At 52.1% G+C, this 17478-nt stretch overlaps 2 protein-coding genes across 2 annotated transcripts in view; both read right to left on the bottom strand.

The window, feature by feature from the left end:
• The window catches only part of MARK1 (microtubule affinity regulating kinase 1), a 213509-nt gene that overhangs the window by 91321 nt on the left and 104710 nt on the right, over window positions 1–17478 (bottom strand). The gene's annotated exons all lie outside the window — the stretch shown is intronic.
• Window positions 1312–5037, bottom strand: HLX (H2.0 like homeobox). Its single transcript, XM_079333442.1, is given in 5 exon segments — window positions 1312–1736; window positions 2600–2710; window positions 2712–2785; window positions 3248–3427; window positions 3983–5037. Coding segments are annotated over 5 exon segments (1248 nt in total). The 5' UTR covers window positions 4527–5037; the 3' UTR covers window positions 1312–1397.

Below are 17478 nucleotides of genomic sequence, written 5' to 3'. Positions count from 1 at the left end.
TGTTCAGAGCCCATCGGACGAGCTTGTGGGGCAGAGGGAGGGCGGCTCAGCTCCTCCGAGAGAGGGATCCCGGTCCCCGCGGATTTCTGTGCCTAGGCAAAAAGCTCGGACCGCAGATTCGGGAAGCACGGGGGCTGCTCGCTCTAATCCGTGCTGTTTGGCCAGGGAGGAAGGGGAAGCAGGCTGCCTCCGAAGCAGCCCCCGTCCTCCCTCGTGGCCCAGGAAGAACGGAGCACGGAGTAGAGCGGCGCTTTATGTTTTTCCGAGGGCGAAGCTAACTCTGAACCCGAGCGGAGCCGTCGGATCCCGGCCTGGAGCCCCGGGGAGTCCCAGTGGAGCCGCCCCAGCAGCACTCACGGGGAGAGGGGGAGAATCCGCCGTGTGTCACCCCCTACCCAGTGCTCACCCTGTCCCCACCCCGCCATCGGCCTCTCCCCCGCGCACAGCGCCTGAGTGACGTCACAGCCGCGCTGTGACGTCACGGGGCTTGCGGAGAGGTGCGCGGTGAACCTGAGAGACAGCAAAGCGCAGCAAAACAAATCCCACACGTGGTGTCCCTCCTGCGCCCCAAAACTGCCGCGCCGGCTCCCGGTAGAGACGCTGAGAGCCGCGGGCGGCCAGACGGCTCAGCCCCGCCCGGCACCAAAAGTCACGGCACACGGCACAGGCACATGCGAGTGTCACTGGTTAGTTTCTCACAGGGGCACAACTTTGCGTCATTAGATCCAGTCCTTGTCACTGCCTCCATTAGGGAAAAGAAAAAAATGGGAAAAAAGGGAAAAAAATTTAAAAAGACAAGTCTGCCTGGGGAGGCTCCGAGGCGAGGAGAGGCAGCTGCTGCCTTCGAGCGGGGTGAAGGAAGCTGGGGCAGCCACGGCAGCCCTTGCTGCTGGTCAACAGACTGACGTGGCTACAAACCATAGCAAACATTTTATTTACAGGAGTTATATATATATATATATTTATATATTTTGTCAGTGCAGTATTTCTTGGCCGGATTATTCGAAGCAACAAGTTGCAACCAATGAGGACGTTGGCAAAATACTTCACATTGTAAATTGGTTGGGGGGAGGGCGGGGAAAGGTGGGGATTTCAGAGAGCATTCTCGCAGTCCTTTGCTCGGATTTTCCTTGGAGAGAACGAGGGGCGGGAAACGGAGAATTAAAATAAAAAATAAAATTAAAAAGGAAAAAGAAAAAAGAGATCCCCCGGTCTCCAGCGAGCAGCTCTGAGGGAAAGGCGGCCGCCCCACTCTCTGCCGCCCCGGGCCGGGGCTCCCCGCTCCGCCTGAGTCCTCGGCCGCTCGTCCCGGGCCGGTGCCGGTGCCGGGCTGGCCTTGCCGCGCTCCCGGGGCGGGGAAGGGAGATAAATTAGCGCACAGTCCCGGGCCGCCCCGACTATAGACCGCCCCGCGGCTCGGGGCTGGCGGCGGGCGGCGGGGAGGGCAGGCCGGAGCTGCCGGGGGACTCGTCCAGCCCGGCCGCGGGCAGGCTCCGCTCGGCGCCCTCAGTCCGTTCCGTGTCGCTGGGGGCCATGTCCAGGGACTCGGCGTCGCTGCTGTCGCTGTCGCCGTCGGAGCCGCTGGGGCTGCGCTGGGGCTCCCCGGGGGCGGTGGGCGGTGCGCCGGCTCGCTGGGCCGTCGGCTCCGGCTCCGGCGGCGGCTCCTTGTCCTTCTGGGCCTGAGCTTCCTTGGAGTGCCGCCACTTCATCCGCCGGTTCTGGAACCACACCTTCACCTGCGGCCGAGCCGCCCTTAGACGGGCAGTACGGCCCCAGCGCGCCCTGCACCGCATCCCGCACCGCATCCCGCATCCCGCACCGCATCCCGCATCCCGCACCCCGCACCGCGCCCGGCCCTGCCCCTTCCACCGGCACCGGCAACGCGGGCAGAGAAAGAGGCGCCGTCCTCTCCTCCCGCTACCCACATTCCTTACACCACTGAAGGGCTTTCTTTTGTTTTTTCCTCCTTCTACTTTGTGTATTTAAAGACTGCAAACACCCCACCCCGTGTTTGTTTATTTGTTTGTTTGGATGGGTTTTTTCCTCTCTCCTTCTACTTCTTCCAGGAAACCAAATCTTGCTCAAGAAACCACAGGGTTATACAATTCTGCGCGCTGCGGGCCCTCAATAGTGGAATCATTACAGAGTGGAGTTTAATGATTCCGTTTGAAGAAGTGTTTTCACTTCCTCAGAACGAGGGATTTCACAACGCGAGGAAAGATTTAGAAAAAAAAAATTAAAAACAAAAAGAAAAAAAAAAAAGGACATTAAGAATACTGTTTTCGCTTCTACTTCCTATGCCCTAAACTGCCTCCTACAGCAAATTGCACTCCAGTAAAGCGCACACTGATGGTCTGCCCTGGCCCCGCTCATCTCTCCGCCCGGCCTGCTCCTCGGTGGCCAAAATAAAGGCGAAAACTCCACACCGGGCCGCGATATGCTGCGGAACCTGGGCGCAAGAGATGCTCGGGGGAAGGTGCAGCTCCTCAGACAGCCCCACTACTGATAAAGGAAGGTAAAACACTTTGAAACCTCACTGCCCCCTGGTATCCACCTAAACTGGATGTAAGGTTTGAAATAAAACCGAAGCCGTTCTTACTTGAGCATCTGTCAGCCCCAGCATCGCCGCCAGCTGTTTTCTGTCCGGTTTGGTGACATACTTCTGGATTTCGAACCGTTTTTCTAAACCTTTCCTCTGCAGGTTGGAAAAAAACAGCCCTGGACCAGGAGCGTTTCCTCTTGTACGTCTGGGGCAGCGTGTCCTTGGTTAGAACTGCGTACGGACCTGGAGAGGGGAAGAGAAAAGCGGGGGAAGAGAGGGGGAGACGGCGTTATTAATATAGCAGCCTGAAAGGGAGTCTGAAATCGATCTGAATAAGAATTGGAGTGCGATATGCAGGGAGGGCCCGGGCCAGCGTGGCCCTGCCTTCCCCATGGGTACGTGTCCTGTCAGCTTGTGCTGCCTCGGGCGCGGGTGGAGCTGTCTAGAACCCAAATTTCTTCCTCTCCCCCCTCCCGGCTTCTTCCCCAGGTTATTACTCCTGTACTCGATGGGACGCTCCTCTAGATCAGGCCCTAGTCAGCTTTTCCTCCCCCCCAAGCAGCCCGGCTTTCGCCCAAAATCTGAATCTCGCTACACACACCCCGGCCTTGCAAAACTGCCTGGCGAGTCCCTCCGGGAGGAAGGGGGCTGCTCCGGGACGGAGGGCCCTGCGCCACGAGAGGGTCGAGGAGGGACGAGATGTACCTGGAAAAGTGTCTTGAAACTGGTGCTGCACTGAGCTCCTTGGGTTTGAGTTTAAGGGACCCAGGATAGCAGAGGCCTCGTTAATGGGGTCTAGAGACGCGAAGAACTGGCCGGTGGAAGGCTGCAAGTTGGGGAGATGAACCCCAGTTTGGCGGCTCGTAGTTAATAAGGAGGTCAGATCTGCGAGCACAGGAACAAGGAGAGCTCTGTTATACCGCGGTCGGGACCGGCAACCCGGCATGATTCGGAGCGGGTGCCCGGTCGGAGGGGCTCGGGGGGCCACCGAGCAGCCGCCTCCCACCCCCGGGGGCTCTCGAGGCGGCAGTCAGACATCCTCCGGCATATTTACTCCCTTGGTCAGGATGTTTACAGGCCGCGAGGGAAGATGGATTGCAGCGAAAGCCTTTCAAACGGGCTGTGCCCTGGGAGGCAGAAATCCCCGGCCGCTCCGGGAAGCGCAGAGAGCTCCGCTCGCTATTTTCACGCTATCGCTATTTTCCCAGGGGCTCAAGCCCTGCGCCGTGCGAACGGCCAGGGCAGGGAGGGGGGAGGGTGGCTCAGTGAAAGCTGTTAGAGACTCCGATTTATAACCTTTTTTTTTTTTTTTTTTTTAATAATTCTTTTTATCTGCTAGATTGAGAAGTTTCCAAATCGCGGGTGTAGTCGCTTATCGCAACACAAGTAACAGAGCACCGACAGCGCTAGCAGCGAAAGCGGACAAGCCAATTTCTCTACCTCTCAGCGTGTTGCCTTCCTTGACTTTGGGGTCAAACTCCGCCGATAAAATGCGGTCGATGCCGAATTTCAGGTCCTTGCTGGCGGGCGCCGGCGCCGAGCCGTGCCGGGCGGGGGCCGGGGCTCCTCCGCCGCCCGCCGCCGCCGCGGGGGAGCGGTGCTGCGGGGCGCGGTGGTGGTGCGGGTGGAAGGCGGCCGAGAGCGGCGAGAGGCGCGGCGGGAAGGCGGCGGCGGGGGCGTCGGGGGCCACGACGGGCGTGGGCCGGAGCGGAGAGGCCGCGGCGTGGAAGGGAGCGCCGTGGTGCACGGCTCCCAGCGCGGCCGGCACCGCGCCGCCGGGCCCTCCGGGCAGGCTGTCGGCCGCTCCTGCCGCCGCCTCGCCGCCGGCGTGGAGGATGTCGGCGATGCAGAAGGACGGCTTCTTGGCCGCCGCGGCGTCCAGCGGGAAGCAGCCGCCGGCCGCCGGCCCCGATGCGGAGCAATACGCCGCTGACCACAAGCTGAAGTTGGAGGCGTAGAAAGGAGCCAGCCCGGCCGTGTACATCCTGCCCGAGGAAGGGAAGAGCCGCTCCGCAGTTCAGCTCCCCGGTGCGCTCCGCGGAGCTTCCTGCGGCCCCGGGCGCATGGGGAGGGATGGCGGGGCGAGAGGCGGCTGGTGGAGCACTTCCCGGAGGGGCGAGGAGGGAGAGCCAACCACCAAAAAATGACGAAAAAAAAAAGGAGAAAAAAAATAGCCCCGAAAATTAAAAAGTCCTCAGAACCCACGGGCAGGCGAAGAAAGCGAGCGGGCGAGGAGCGGAGCGGCGCAAACAAAACAAACCCAAAACCAAACCCCCTTTCCTCGCACTGGGGGAAGAAAAAAATATCCACCCCTCCCCAAAACTTTCTCTGGCAGCGAGCAGCCCTCGCTCCTTCCCCACGCCCAATCCGCGATGCGCGGGGCCGGGCAGCACCGCCCGCCGACACGCCCACGCTGGGCCGGCACCGCGCCCAGAGAAACTGCGCGTCCCCGGCCCACGATTTGCCCCACAAAGTACACCCCAACACACACCTAGCCCCCACTTAAATTGTGCCCTCGACTTCGAACAACCACTTCCCCCCTATCCCCTCAAAAAAAAAAAAAAAAAAAAAAAATACAGCGCAAAGTCCCCTCCCTTGCTGCCGCCGCGATTTCCAAACATTTGAAAGAAACGCTCAGGAAAAGTCTTGGCCATTGGAAGCAGGTCTGTCCTCTTGGAAACGATTCTTAAGAAAATGTATTTCCTTCCCGGATAAATGAGCCTGGGATAGTCTGGAAGAGAAGGAGTCCATGCTGGTGCACGGAAATACTCATATGTATTCGTGAGAGCTCCCAGATATTCTGGGCCCAGGACACGCTGGATCCCGCATTAGCAGCGGTTATTTGCCTAGTATTATTTTGACGGTAGTGTAATTTTACGATAGGTTTTTGTCAGGTTATCAATCCCTGTGGCTGCATCTGCTTGCACACCAAATGCACCTTAAAAACTACTTTATAATTTCTCAAACCTTTGGCGACAAAACTGTCCTCATTTTTTCCAGTACACTAGTATGATATGCTACATTCACCGCAATGATTTAGGGACAAATTTATGAAAGCATCTTTGGCGCTTTCCCCCCATCCGCTCTAACACCACATTTGTCCTGACCTGACTCTAAAAATAAACTATTTCTTTAAATTTAGTTTTCGTACAATTAAAGCAGTTGCTGTCGTTTTGAGCAGCCTGCCGTGACGGACGATTGCAAGTTTGCTTTGATTTTGTTTCAAAACTATCATATTATATTTTCCCAAAGCGCTTCCCAAATTCTGACGGTTTTCGGGGAACCGCCAGAAAGGCGAAATATTTTTCTTTCTCCAGGTATGAAGATGTAGCTTCTGTGGGAATATTGAAACCACCTGCGAGCGAGAGCGAACGGGTTCCTTAGCCATAACCGTGTGCTACAACGGATGCAGGTGAGGCTGGTTCCCCAGGAAAAGCCAGGCACCTCTTTGCTTTGGTTTGGTTCTTATTAACGAGGCAAAACTGAAAAATGAAGGCGGGCTGGCTTTGCCAAGATGTGTCCGAAACTCGAAGGCAGCGAAAGAAAACGTTGATTATGTCTCAACTTTTCCTGCCTCGACATCGGAAAGTCCCTTTTCCTTACATCTCTCCCCCGTTCTCCCTCCTGCCAGCTGACCCCATCGCTGTCCTCTTGCTCTCAAACCGGATCAAACGACTCCGGTTCACTCGCCTTCCCACCGCCGGGCAGAGCCATCCCGCCAGCCCGTCCGAGAGACTGGCAACGAAGTGTGTGCGCTGGGTGCTGCATGCCGGCCGCAAACCGCCTCGTGAAATCCTTGTTGCAATTACACTGCCACCCCGGAGCGCTGGACCAGCCCCGGGCTGCTCACATGGCACAAAAAACTAAAACAAACCAAACAAAAAAAACTCAACACAACAAACAAACAAACAAACAAAGGCGGTGGTTTTATATTTTTGTTGGGTTTTTTTTTTCTGTTGTTGTTGTTGTTTTTACTCTTAGGGGCTGATTTCAAAACTCCTCTCCTCGCTGCTGCGCAGGGCCCGAGGGTGAGCAGCCCCGCAGGGACGGGCCCGTTTGCGGCCGCGCCGGGCGGACCCGACCCGGGCACGGCCGCGGCTCCGCTGCCCCGGTGCCGCCGTGGCCGGGACTCCCCGTCATCCCGCGGGCACGAAAACAACCCCAAAGGGCAAGCAGAACGCCTCGCACTAAATCCCTTCACCCTCGGGCTGGGTCTCGGGAGGGCGAGGGAGCCGGGGGGTGCGGGCAGCGGGGCAGGTGCTTTCCCGGGGCTCGGTGCGCTGCGCCCCGCGCATCCTCCGCGGAAACCAGGAGCACCTGCCTCAGCCCCCGGCCTCTCCCTCCTCCTGGGGACAAGGGTGTCCTTTCTCCCCAAGGGCCTCCGAAGGCCTCCCTGCCCGCTCGGGGACGCGCAGGGCTGCGCGGCCGCGCTGCCGGGGGAGGCGGCGGCCCCTCCTCCCCGCGCAAGGAAGGAGAAGGCTGCAGGAAACTCGGGGCTCGCTGCAGTCCAGGTCATCTCCTGTTTTTTGAGAGGTTCCAACTCGGACTAAATGAGCGGATGTGCCTGCGAGATTTGTCCCAAAATAGAAGCGGCTTTAGTATTTTAGGATACAGCAGAAATCCTTATTTCTTCCGGAGAAAACTTCATAATGAGCGCGAGCACTTCCCTTTTCAATATTTGTGCAACTTTATCTCGACCAGCAAGTTGCTTTGGTGACGCAAATCCGCCCTTGTGTATTGCAACTACAAAAATAAATGCAAGGAAATCAATTCCCTTCTAGCAATGAAAACATAAATATACAGCTGCGACTTTCCCCTTTAATCTTGCTTTCCGAGGGACTCGAGGAGGAGGCGAATGAACTGTGCGGCAGAAGCGATGCTGCTGCTTCTACTTTTTTTTTTTTTTTTTTTTTTTTTTTTTTTTTTTTTTTTTTTAGGAATGGAATCTCGAAGGACTTTTTTTTTTTTTTTTTTTTTTTTTTTTCTTCCTCGAGGCAGGCAAAGGAGGTGGAAAAAAGTTATTTGAGCTCTTACGAGGGGAAAATAGAAAGACTGAGCCAGAGGCTCTGCAGCTCCCCCGTCGCTACTCGAGGGCACGGGACCGGGAGCATCCCGGAAAGGGCTGGGCGCTGCCAGCGGGGAAGGACGGACAGCCCCTTCGGCCAAATGCCGGTCCTGTCCAGCTCCCCGGCGAGCTGCGGACAGGTCGATCCCACGGATCCCGCCGGGTTGCTGGGAGCCCGAGCCCCCGGACACCTCTCCCAAGCCCCGCAGGATGCCCGAGCCCGACGCAGCCCATTGTGGGTTCGGGGCTCCCCGTCAGGTTTGCCCCTCCGAGCCGGCCCAGGATGCTCTAGCCCTCCTTCTCCGCCCGCAGCCTGCGCCTTGCCCGTTGGATTTTAGGCTTCTGAAAGAGCTGTGATTATTCCTGTATTTGTATCTAGAAACGTACATGTGAGAGATGTGCAAAAATTTTTTTAACAAGTTAACATACTATTACATCTCTCTGGAAGAATACTTGTAAAAATAAATATTTAATCCTCACGGGATGCCCTCCAGGAAGAAGGTTCGCTCGGGAGGCGTTAGCGGGACCTCTGCACCCCTGCCCGGGCGTCCCGCGGAGCGCCCCCCGCCCCGCCCGCGCTGCGCAGCGCCGCGCACCCCCCGAAGCCCGTGCTCTGTCGCCACCTGCCGAGTCCCTGGGCTTCCCCACCCTCCCAAAACCTCCCACTTTCAATAAACCTGCGGGCGAGCACATTTGGGGACCCCCTCCCGCAGGGGCGCGGTGCGGGAGCCGGGGGTGTGCGGGGAGCGCTGCAGCCCCCTGACCGCGGGTCGAGACCCCGGCCCGGATCCACCGCTGGGGCTGGAGGGGCTTCCCCCAGCTGAGCACAGCTCGTTATCTGAAAGGCTCAACAGCAGCGCAGGCAGGAACCAGAACTGCCCAGAACCGCAAGCGAACCCAGTGACTAAGCTGGTCGACCCCTTGGCGTTTCCTTTCCATTGTTTCACGCGTTATTTAGTAGAATACCTGTGTCAGTAAGTCACGACTAGTGTTATGTCATCTGCTGAGCAGCCGTGGAAGGCGTCGGAAAGCAGGCGGGATCTGGGTTTCCGTGCAGCAGGGCAGGATTTCAAGCCTCCTGCGGGTGTATTTTAACTGCTGTTTGAATTCGGGTCGGAGTGTGGTTTTGGAGGGAAGTGCCTGATCCTCCTCACCTGCATCTTTCTAACAAGGAGAGGTGTTGGGGTGCACACCCAAGAATCCTAGATGGGAATTGAGTCCACAGGGCATGCTAAAATTGCTCTGAAACAAAATTCCTCTGAAATGTCTGCATTATAGTCGTCTGAAAACTCCGCGGGGTTTTCTGCATGTGAGCAGTCCTGAGAACTGTCCATATGTTCCAGCAGAGTCCCATTGAACGGGTCCATATGTGAGAGTGGATCAAAGCCTGAAGCTCCCAGCTCCAGGGACAGCACACCAGCCACTGAGCTGGAGACTTGTTCTCACACTTGCACGTTTGCATGCTTGCTTCCAACGTGGCTTTCTTTCAACTACTGAAGCTGCTGTTTTCTGAGGAAACACATTAGAGCACGGGAAGCTGAGGGGTTTCACAGGGAGAGAATTTTTGTAGTCTCCCAAATACTGTGTAGCCCCTCAAGTCCCTTCAGACGGAGAGGAGACCTGAAAACACATTCACCTCTGCTCTTGAGTGCCTGGCTCAGAGATCTGGGATGTGGGAGGACACTGCATCTTTCCACAGCCATGCATAAAAAACAAAAAAATTGTATTTCCTTTCTTTTTCTTCCTTTCTTTGTGAGTGTGTGTGTGAAAAGTTGAAGATTTATCAATATTACATAAGGGCCAGGGTAAGAAATATCAGGTGGAGAGAAGTGCCTCCTCACAGCCCCCAGGAAATAAGGCTGCATTCTGAAAACTAGCAGGATCAGAATGTCCCTTCCCTATGGTTTCCTATGGGTTGGAGCAGGTAGGTTCTCACTGTGCTGGCTTTTTTGAATCCCATTTTTAGGCACCTGATGCTGAGCTGGGAGATGGGCACTGTGAAGCTGCAATGCCATGATGGTTTAAGCTGCTGGAAGTTTTAAGTACCAGTCTGCCATTCTCCCTGCATTCCAGCCTGTCTGTTCCTGTCCTTTGGGATGTCAAATTAACTCTGCCAGTAAGAAAAGATTTATACTACCCCATACTACCCCAAACTAGCTTTATCATCACCAGCCAGGGTGAGTGTGCTGGGGAAACATGCACTTGGGGGACAGGCTGGCAAGACTGCTGTGACCATCTTCTAGTCTCCTGTAATATCTCATCAGGTCACCCATTAATTTAAGCGCTGCTTCTTGTAACTACTTTCTGCAATGGGTCTTTCACACATGGAGAGTGCCTGAGTTTGTTTTCCTTTCCATCAGCATCATATCATATACACCATCCAATCATCCTGATTTCATAGCTCACTCCACCTTCACGCTGAAGTCAGATCATAATCTGCTTGCAGGGGGACTTATCACGGGCTAGTTGCGATTTTCCAGGCCTCACCAACAGAGAGATTTGCAGAGAGCTGGTGTGCAATTAACCCTCTGGTGGCTGATTGAAGGTGACAGGACATGCAGAAGTGCTGACCCCCTGCTCTCATGTGCAACGGCCAACCAGGAAAGCATTTGCTTGCACACACTGGATTTAGTTGGCACAGCGCACAGCAACTGGAAAAAAAAAAGCACCACTGTGTAAAATGAAGATTTGATTTGACTCCCAGTGAGAAAAACCATCCACAGGTATTTTCTAAATCTGAGAGGAGAGTGTAACTACACCTGTTTTCAGCTGAGACGGGCAGTTCCATAACTGAGGCAAACTACTTCTGTTGGTGACAGGTTCAGGGTACCTCAGTTCAAGCTGGATATTTAGATGCAAGAACAAATGATTTTTTTTTTATTTTTTTTTTAAATTCCCATAGTGGATCATCATCTCTGTGATTTTGCCAGAACAATCCCAGTCTATTTCCTAACCTGGCTGATTGCTTCAGCCTTTTGCTTCTCCAGCAGCAGTTACATGAAAGTTACTGCACAGAAAAACTGTTCAATATTGAAGGAGGAAATACTAATAACTGCCTAATAAAAGTCTTAGTAAGAAACAGTTTCCCCCTTCTTGCCAACAGTGGTCAAAAATGTGGGGAAGCTGGAAATAAAGATACCAGAATGCAGACACATAAAAGACAAAATCAACCCCATAAGGAAGTCAAGTTTCTAGAAGAAAATTACTCTGTAAAACTCATATGGATTTGAGAATAGTTATTGTTTTTCTTCTAACCCTTCTTTCATGTTCAAAGTGGATTTAAATGCAGTAGGTACATATCAGCCCAACTCTAAAACCAGCTCTTTCCTTGCTACTAGCACATGTAAAACACCAGGAAAACAATGTCATCAAGGCCCTTACAAAAAGTCCCATTTTAACCTTTTTTTTGCCCAAGGGAGATGCCTCCTGGTGGATGTCAAGTGGGAGTGCCAACCAGAGGAGTTTTATGGGCTCATAAACAAGCGTGCCAGACTATACAGCATGAATATAGCACCCTCCAGAGCTCCTCCCTCACTGGAACCAAATCTGCTCTAAATAAAGCCCAGCCATTGCTTGGACAGCTCACAGATCCCCTGTGCCAGGCTCCACCAGGTCTTGGAAGACCCAGATCAGCTCCCTGTGGGACACCCAGGAGGGTGGGCAGATGCTCTGGGAGCCAAGCAGGGTGGTGTAAGGTATCACCTTCCCAGCTGTGGGTCTGGGATGCTGCCTACAGCAATAGCCATTCCTCCACGCCTTCGGCAAATGGAAACAAAAACAGAGGAGGCACAGTCAACACAGCAATGCAGCACACAGGGGAAGTCATTTCCTACTGATACCTCTAACACATCATTTTATATCTCACTGCCTGGGATCTGGTTACTTTTATCTTAGCCACAAGACTGTAATGGTCATAAAAGGTATTTTGCTTTTATTTCTTGTAAAAAAATTTTATCATGAGATTTTGATTATCTGTCCTGTAGCAGTGAATTCCAAAGTCTCTTTATCTCCCACGTCTGCCTTCACTGTCCTGTCCTTAACTTTTTTCCCTGTTTTCTCAGCTCCTTGAGGCATCCATTCATCTCAGAATTGTGAAATGGAGAGAAAAAAGGCAAGGCTGACCAGTTTTTCCTTTCATTTGTCACAGTGTCTAACCCAAATGTTTACCCTTGACCCCCAGATGTATAAACTCCTTTCCAAGCCAAGACATTCTCATTTTCCCAGCTAAGCAATTAATTTCATTTTGGGGCCATGCTGAATAGTAATACAGATCTCAACACGTTTCAGGTCTCAGCCTAACTTTGCAAGGAATAAAGCCATCGGAGACGGTCCCATTACTGCAATCCTTCCCAAACCCTAACGAAGCAGCACCCTCTAGTGCAAGCTGACAATAAAATCCTCAGTCACAACAACCCTCCTGGGTCACATTCGGTCCGGGTGCATGGCCTCTGGAACTGCTGGAGTGAGCTCAGCCACAAGGCTTTACTCTTCTCTCTGAAACCTTCTCAGATTTCCTCCCTACGACCCCCATGGATGCTCTGGGCACTCGTTGGATGTTGAACGTTCCCCAGGGCTCTGGCAGATCCAGGCAGCAGCTATAGTGCCAAGCTGCTTTCATTTCTGTGGGACACTGATACCCACCAAAGTCTGTAAGTAGAGAAATATTGTTTGTGAGGAGTCTGTCTCCCATCTTGGGTGTTTTGAGACATGTAAGAGGTGTCCTACCTGGTTTGAAAGGACCAGAGGCCAAAGGGGAGGTGAAGAGGGGTCGGCTGGTGCAGGGAGGGAGCTGAGCTGAGGGCTGGGCTGCAGGAAGCAGGGCTGCCTGTGGAGGGGGGACTGGGAGTTTCACATGGAGAAAGGCACTGGTTTCTGGGAGCTCTGGGGACTAACCAGGTGTGAAAGCTGAGGCTGAGGGCAACATGGTGTTGTATTACTTCTGGTGCAATTTGCTTTCATTACTAGCGATTTCCATACGTTTCATCAGTTTTATTGTTGTTAGGAGGAAGGAGAACAAGCAAAGGACACAGTTTTGGCAGAGCCGGAGCAGGGGGTGACCTGTGGGGTGAGCGAGGGGGAGCGGGGTCACTCCTGCATGCCATCGGCCACAGCACAGAGCCGAGTTAACCGTGTCGTGTCCCGCACAAAATCCCAAATCCGACCGCCCCGGAGCACATCTGGGGCTTTGTGAAAACACACACCTCCCCTCCCACGCTCTAGAAACAACACTGAGTAAATGGCTACTTGAGATTTTGTAAAAATGAAAAGAAACCATACCTGCTTAACCCGAGGTGGGAATTTTGTCCAACATTTCAAGGCTACACTTTCATTAGGAGCTGGAAGGAAGCTGCAGTGCTTAAGGCAGGGAAAGAGAGTAAATCCCTAAGTGTCAAAGCAAGGTGATGCTGAGGTTTGGGAGCCACTGTGTGCTGCACAAACACAGGGGCTGGCATTCACCCCTACAGAGCAAATGCCAGGGGAAAGAAGGCAAGGCACCAGAGCTAATGACTTGTGTGGTGGTTTCACCCAGTTCTAATGCTTCTGCTTTTTTAATGTACCAGGCACATTACCAGCTGTGGCTTCAGTGTTAAAGGGAAATGAAGGAACTGTTGCTTTTTCTCAAGACATGAGAAATAATGTCCGGATTGGTGATTTGGTTTTGGGGAGGGCTATTTTTAGGCAAAAAACAAGGAGTTCTACAGGCGAGGTTGAACCATGTGGGTAAGGGGGTGGAGGTGGCCTGGAGCCATCTCAGCTCTCTCCAAATGTGAGGCTGCCCTGGGGAGGAAGCAGGGGTGGAAGGAGGGAGGGAGAGAGACTGGACCCCTTCTCTCATCCAGCCTGGGTGGGGGCCTGGGGGAAACAGGACAGCAGTGCTTTGACCCTGGGCCACAGCACTGCTCCAGTTTCTGGAGAAGCTCTTCCCCTCATCACTATTCCCTACCACCCCTGGGGGCTTCTGCACAGAGCCTGGATACAACTCTGCTAGGCTGGGAAGGGGATATCTTACAGCAGACTGGAGAGAAGAAACGCTTCTCTACCTTCTCTGTCTCCACACTGTATTTTACTATTCTCTCCAAATGAAGCAAACATCATTATTTCCCATTAGGTGTTCCTGGTGCAAGAGCATTTCATTGAAAAATGGTTCTTTAACGCTAATGGGAATTATACTCCTAGCGTGATTTATATTAATAAGGCATGTGCAGTTCCTTAGTACATTCAGACCCAGATGGGAAATGGATTTTTTTTTTTTCATCATTCCACACAACATCTGATGAAGTGCTCCAAGCACACAATTTAACAAGCTATTCTCCTCTGGCCTTACAGATGAAAAATAGTCCGTTGTGTCAACTCCTCAGATGCCTATTTTTACACCTTCTGTTTGTTCTTAGTTTGACGTTGTTAATCACGGTCCCACCAAAGCCCCATTGTTCAGCTCTTCAAGAAGAATGTTGTTATATTGACTGTTTGTGCGTCAGCCCAGCTCTCTCTGGAGCTGCACTTGGATGAAATTAGATAATTTCCATTAGGAGAACAGGCATTATTAGTCCCCAATGCCAAATTGAAAAGAGAGCCAAGATTACTATTTCTGGCCGTGTTCACCTCAGGAAGGAACCTTCTCAGCTTTAATGGGATTTTGCTATTGTTGGTTGCCTTCTGTTTGACACTGGGCCAGCAGGGTTGAAAATTGTTTAGAAAGCTGCATGAAATATAATAGAGCCCAAGCCATTTGCTGCAGCACATTCCAGCATGATGTTTATTTTGAAAAAGAAAAAAAAAAAAAAAAAAAAGAGGAAAAAAATTATTGTCCTTGGCAGTGAAAAAAAAAAAAATACCACTAACTTGACTTGCAGAACATATGCTTCTTGCTGCTGTTGTGCTTTCACAACGTGCTGCCAGGATTGGCACATTACACAGAGAAGTGATAAATTTAATTTTATTTGTAACGATCTCCAGGATGTGTAGAAGCAGATCACAGGCCCTGGCAGCAACTTTATGACAAGAAAACAAGGTGAGGGATGATACTAGGTCAAGCCCAAAGGAAGAAGTCAAGTCCCACATTAGGCAAGAAATGTGTGTCCTCGTGTTCTGCTGCTGGTTTTCCCATCTGTAAAGTGGGGTCAGCATCTCTCCCACATGAAGGAATTTGGAGGACATGTGCTCCCTGGATGTGGCCTTTGTGGTGCTGGAGGTCATCTGAGTCAGGCTCAGCCCCTCCCCAGCCCCAGGGGCACAGCTCTGTCCATCCCACCTCCTGCCTCTCCCCGGCAGTGGTCGGGCTCTGCTGTTCTGCTATTGCTTGGAGGGCGGCTCTTTTCACTCCCCCGTGTCACATCCCTCATCATCACTCCTGCAAACACCTCCCCTGCATCTCAGGATGCTGCTCCTTGACATCCAGCGTGACAGTGGGATGGGGGCTGAACTCTGGCTCAGCCCTGAATTCCTCACAGGCTTCTCTCTGCTCCACATAGTACTGTTTTGTTCTCTCAGTGCTGTCTTAAAATGATTATTAATGAAAGCAGAGTTGACTTTGGAGCTAAGGTTTCCGGTTCCTTGGCATTTCCAATGTGTAAGCTATCTCAAGGTATTGAAATGCAAGACATTTTTGGGATGAGATCAGAATCCAAAAACACATTTTCTCGCTGGGCCCATTCAGAGCCAGACCCACCTTTGCTGCACTTTACCCCTTGTCCATTCAAGCCCTTAAGAAGCTGAGCAAATAGAACAAAGCTATCCATCTTTAGAAAAATAAATAGAGCAAGCAATCTTCAAAGCCTTCAGATGAGGATCCATGCAACAATGCTAGCATTATCCCTGGGCAAAACCAGAGCACTCCTTTGTTTATATAACCTAGTGTTTACTTCCATTTTAACCAACAAACATTGGTTGCATGGTCTTGGCTGGAAACCATCTGACAAATAATCAAAAATACAATTAGGCTAAAAAAAATTATAAACAAAAAAACCCACGCAGATGCCAGCCGACACATTTCCTCCACACAGAGCTGCCACCTGCCTGCATGGAGCTGTGATTGTCCCCAGCAGAAGCAGCTCCCAGGCCCTGCCTTGAGCCAGAGCACTGGCCACCCCCAGGGCCTGTCCCCACGGAGGCTCTGGTGGAGCTGAGTTGGCAGATGCTGTTCAGATTTGGAAGATGCTGGACTAGGATGATCCATTCTTGTGCTTGCTCATCTCCCACACCAGCTGTCCAGCAGCACTGGCATTTTTAGGAGAGGTTTGGAGCTGACCCCAGGTTCTCCCTGCCCAGAGCATCCTTTGGCATGGATCTGACACAGGAGTGGTTTTGGGCAGCCTGTGGGAGATGTTGCCCCTCCTCACAAGGCTTGCAAGATGGGCTCCTGCAGGAAGTTTGTCTCCCTACAGCTCCAGGTGCCACCACACAGGTCAAACACTGGTTTTGCAGCCCAGTAGGAAACAAACTGGTCCAGTGTGACCTGTTGTGGAAAGCCACCCCTGGTGGCTTGCAGAGACACCTCTCCCTGCCAGATCCCTTCATAATTGCCACCCCTGGCAACTACTGCCAGTGAGGCTCTTGGTATATGGGCACACGAGTGTGAAGTTTATGAATTCCAAATGGAAGTGTCCAGACATTGCCCAGGTGCCCATTTTCACCCCTCAATTAACTCTGAAACTGACTAAATGAGTAAAATGTCCGGAAACTGTAGGTTAGACAGAAAATAATCTGTGTTTACAAGGCTGGGGAATCTCATCTTCACCCTGGCTATCTTTTCACTTAGCACATTTGTCTTCTCACCAATCTATTTTTTTTTTTTTCTCCCTGCTGTGAAATGTTCATTGTCTCCTGCTAAGGAAAGTTTGATAAGGATCTTGCTGAGACTGGCTTTTAGGAAAACCCATTGCTCCAAAAAGGAACCAACCATTGTAGAAGCCAGCACTTCAAAGTTATAGCAGTATCTTGTTTTTTTGTACCAAATAAATAAATAAAATGAAGATGAACAATGTGTTTCCATTTAAGAATGAGTGTGGGAAAATCCAGGTCTCATCAGACTGGGAAGCAGAATGGTATATGCTGACTAAGAGACTGGAAATAGCACGGCTGTCAATTGAAGGAATTCAGGCTTGAATAATCACATGAGGCAGGCAATGTCAGATGGAAACTGTGGCCCCAAACCTGTCCATTTGAACTCCTTGGGACCCACATGAGGACTCACACATTGGCTCCACATGTTGCTTGTGCTTCCTGGGGAAGCTCAGTGCTGGCCTTCCCTGTGCTGAGATGGCAGGAGCTCTGATCCACCCAGACACCCACCACAAATCTACAATTCCAGCATGGGAGAGCATGCAGATCACATGTGCCACATTATATTGTAACTAAAGTTGGTGCCAGCTCCTCCAAAACTTCTTTCCTTGTCTTCAGAGAGCTTTAAGTGGGGGCTCACTGCCTTATTGTTCAACCTAACCATGCACCCAGCACTTTTGTTTGTATTTGGGACCCAGACTCTGGGTGACAGAGGGACCTTTGCCTTCACAAAAGCACTTTCTGCTCTTCACCTGGCATTGGTTGATGCATGCCCAGCCTCAGGTCTAAGAAAAGCGCAGTTCTTTCCAGCATGATCCATTTTCAGAATGCCAGCTGTTTCCTCTTCTCTCATTTGCACCCCAGGGTGCTGCAACCTGTGTCATGCCTCCATCCTGCAGTGCCAGTGCCCCAGCTCAGCCCAGCCATCAAGGATGATCCAAGTGTCCCTCAGTATTTTATGTTTAATTAACCTTTTTTATTTTCTTATTAGCTGTTGAGGAAGGGAGAAAAGAGCAAGAGATATCCCATCCTTTGGTGCTGTGGGACTTGGTGCTGTTTTAATAACAACAAAATATTGGAAAGGAAAAAA

Source organism: Erithacus rubecula (genome assembly GCF_903797595.1).
Source record: "Erithacus rubecula genome assembly, chromosome: 2".
Classification (NCBI taxonomy): Eukaryota; Metazoa; Chordata; class Aves; order Passeriformes; family Muscicapidae; genus Erithacus; species Erithacus rubecula.
The sequence above is the reverse complement of the archived record's forward strand: the minus strand, read 5'-3'. Positions and strand labels throughout refer to the sequence as shown.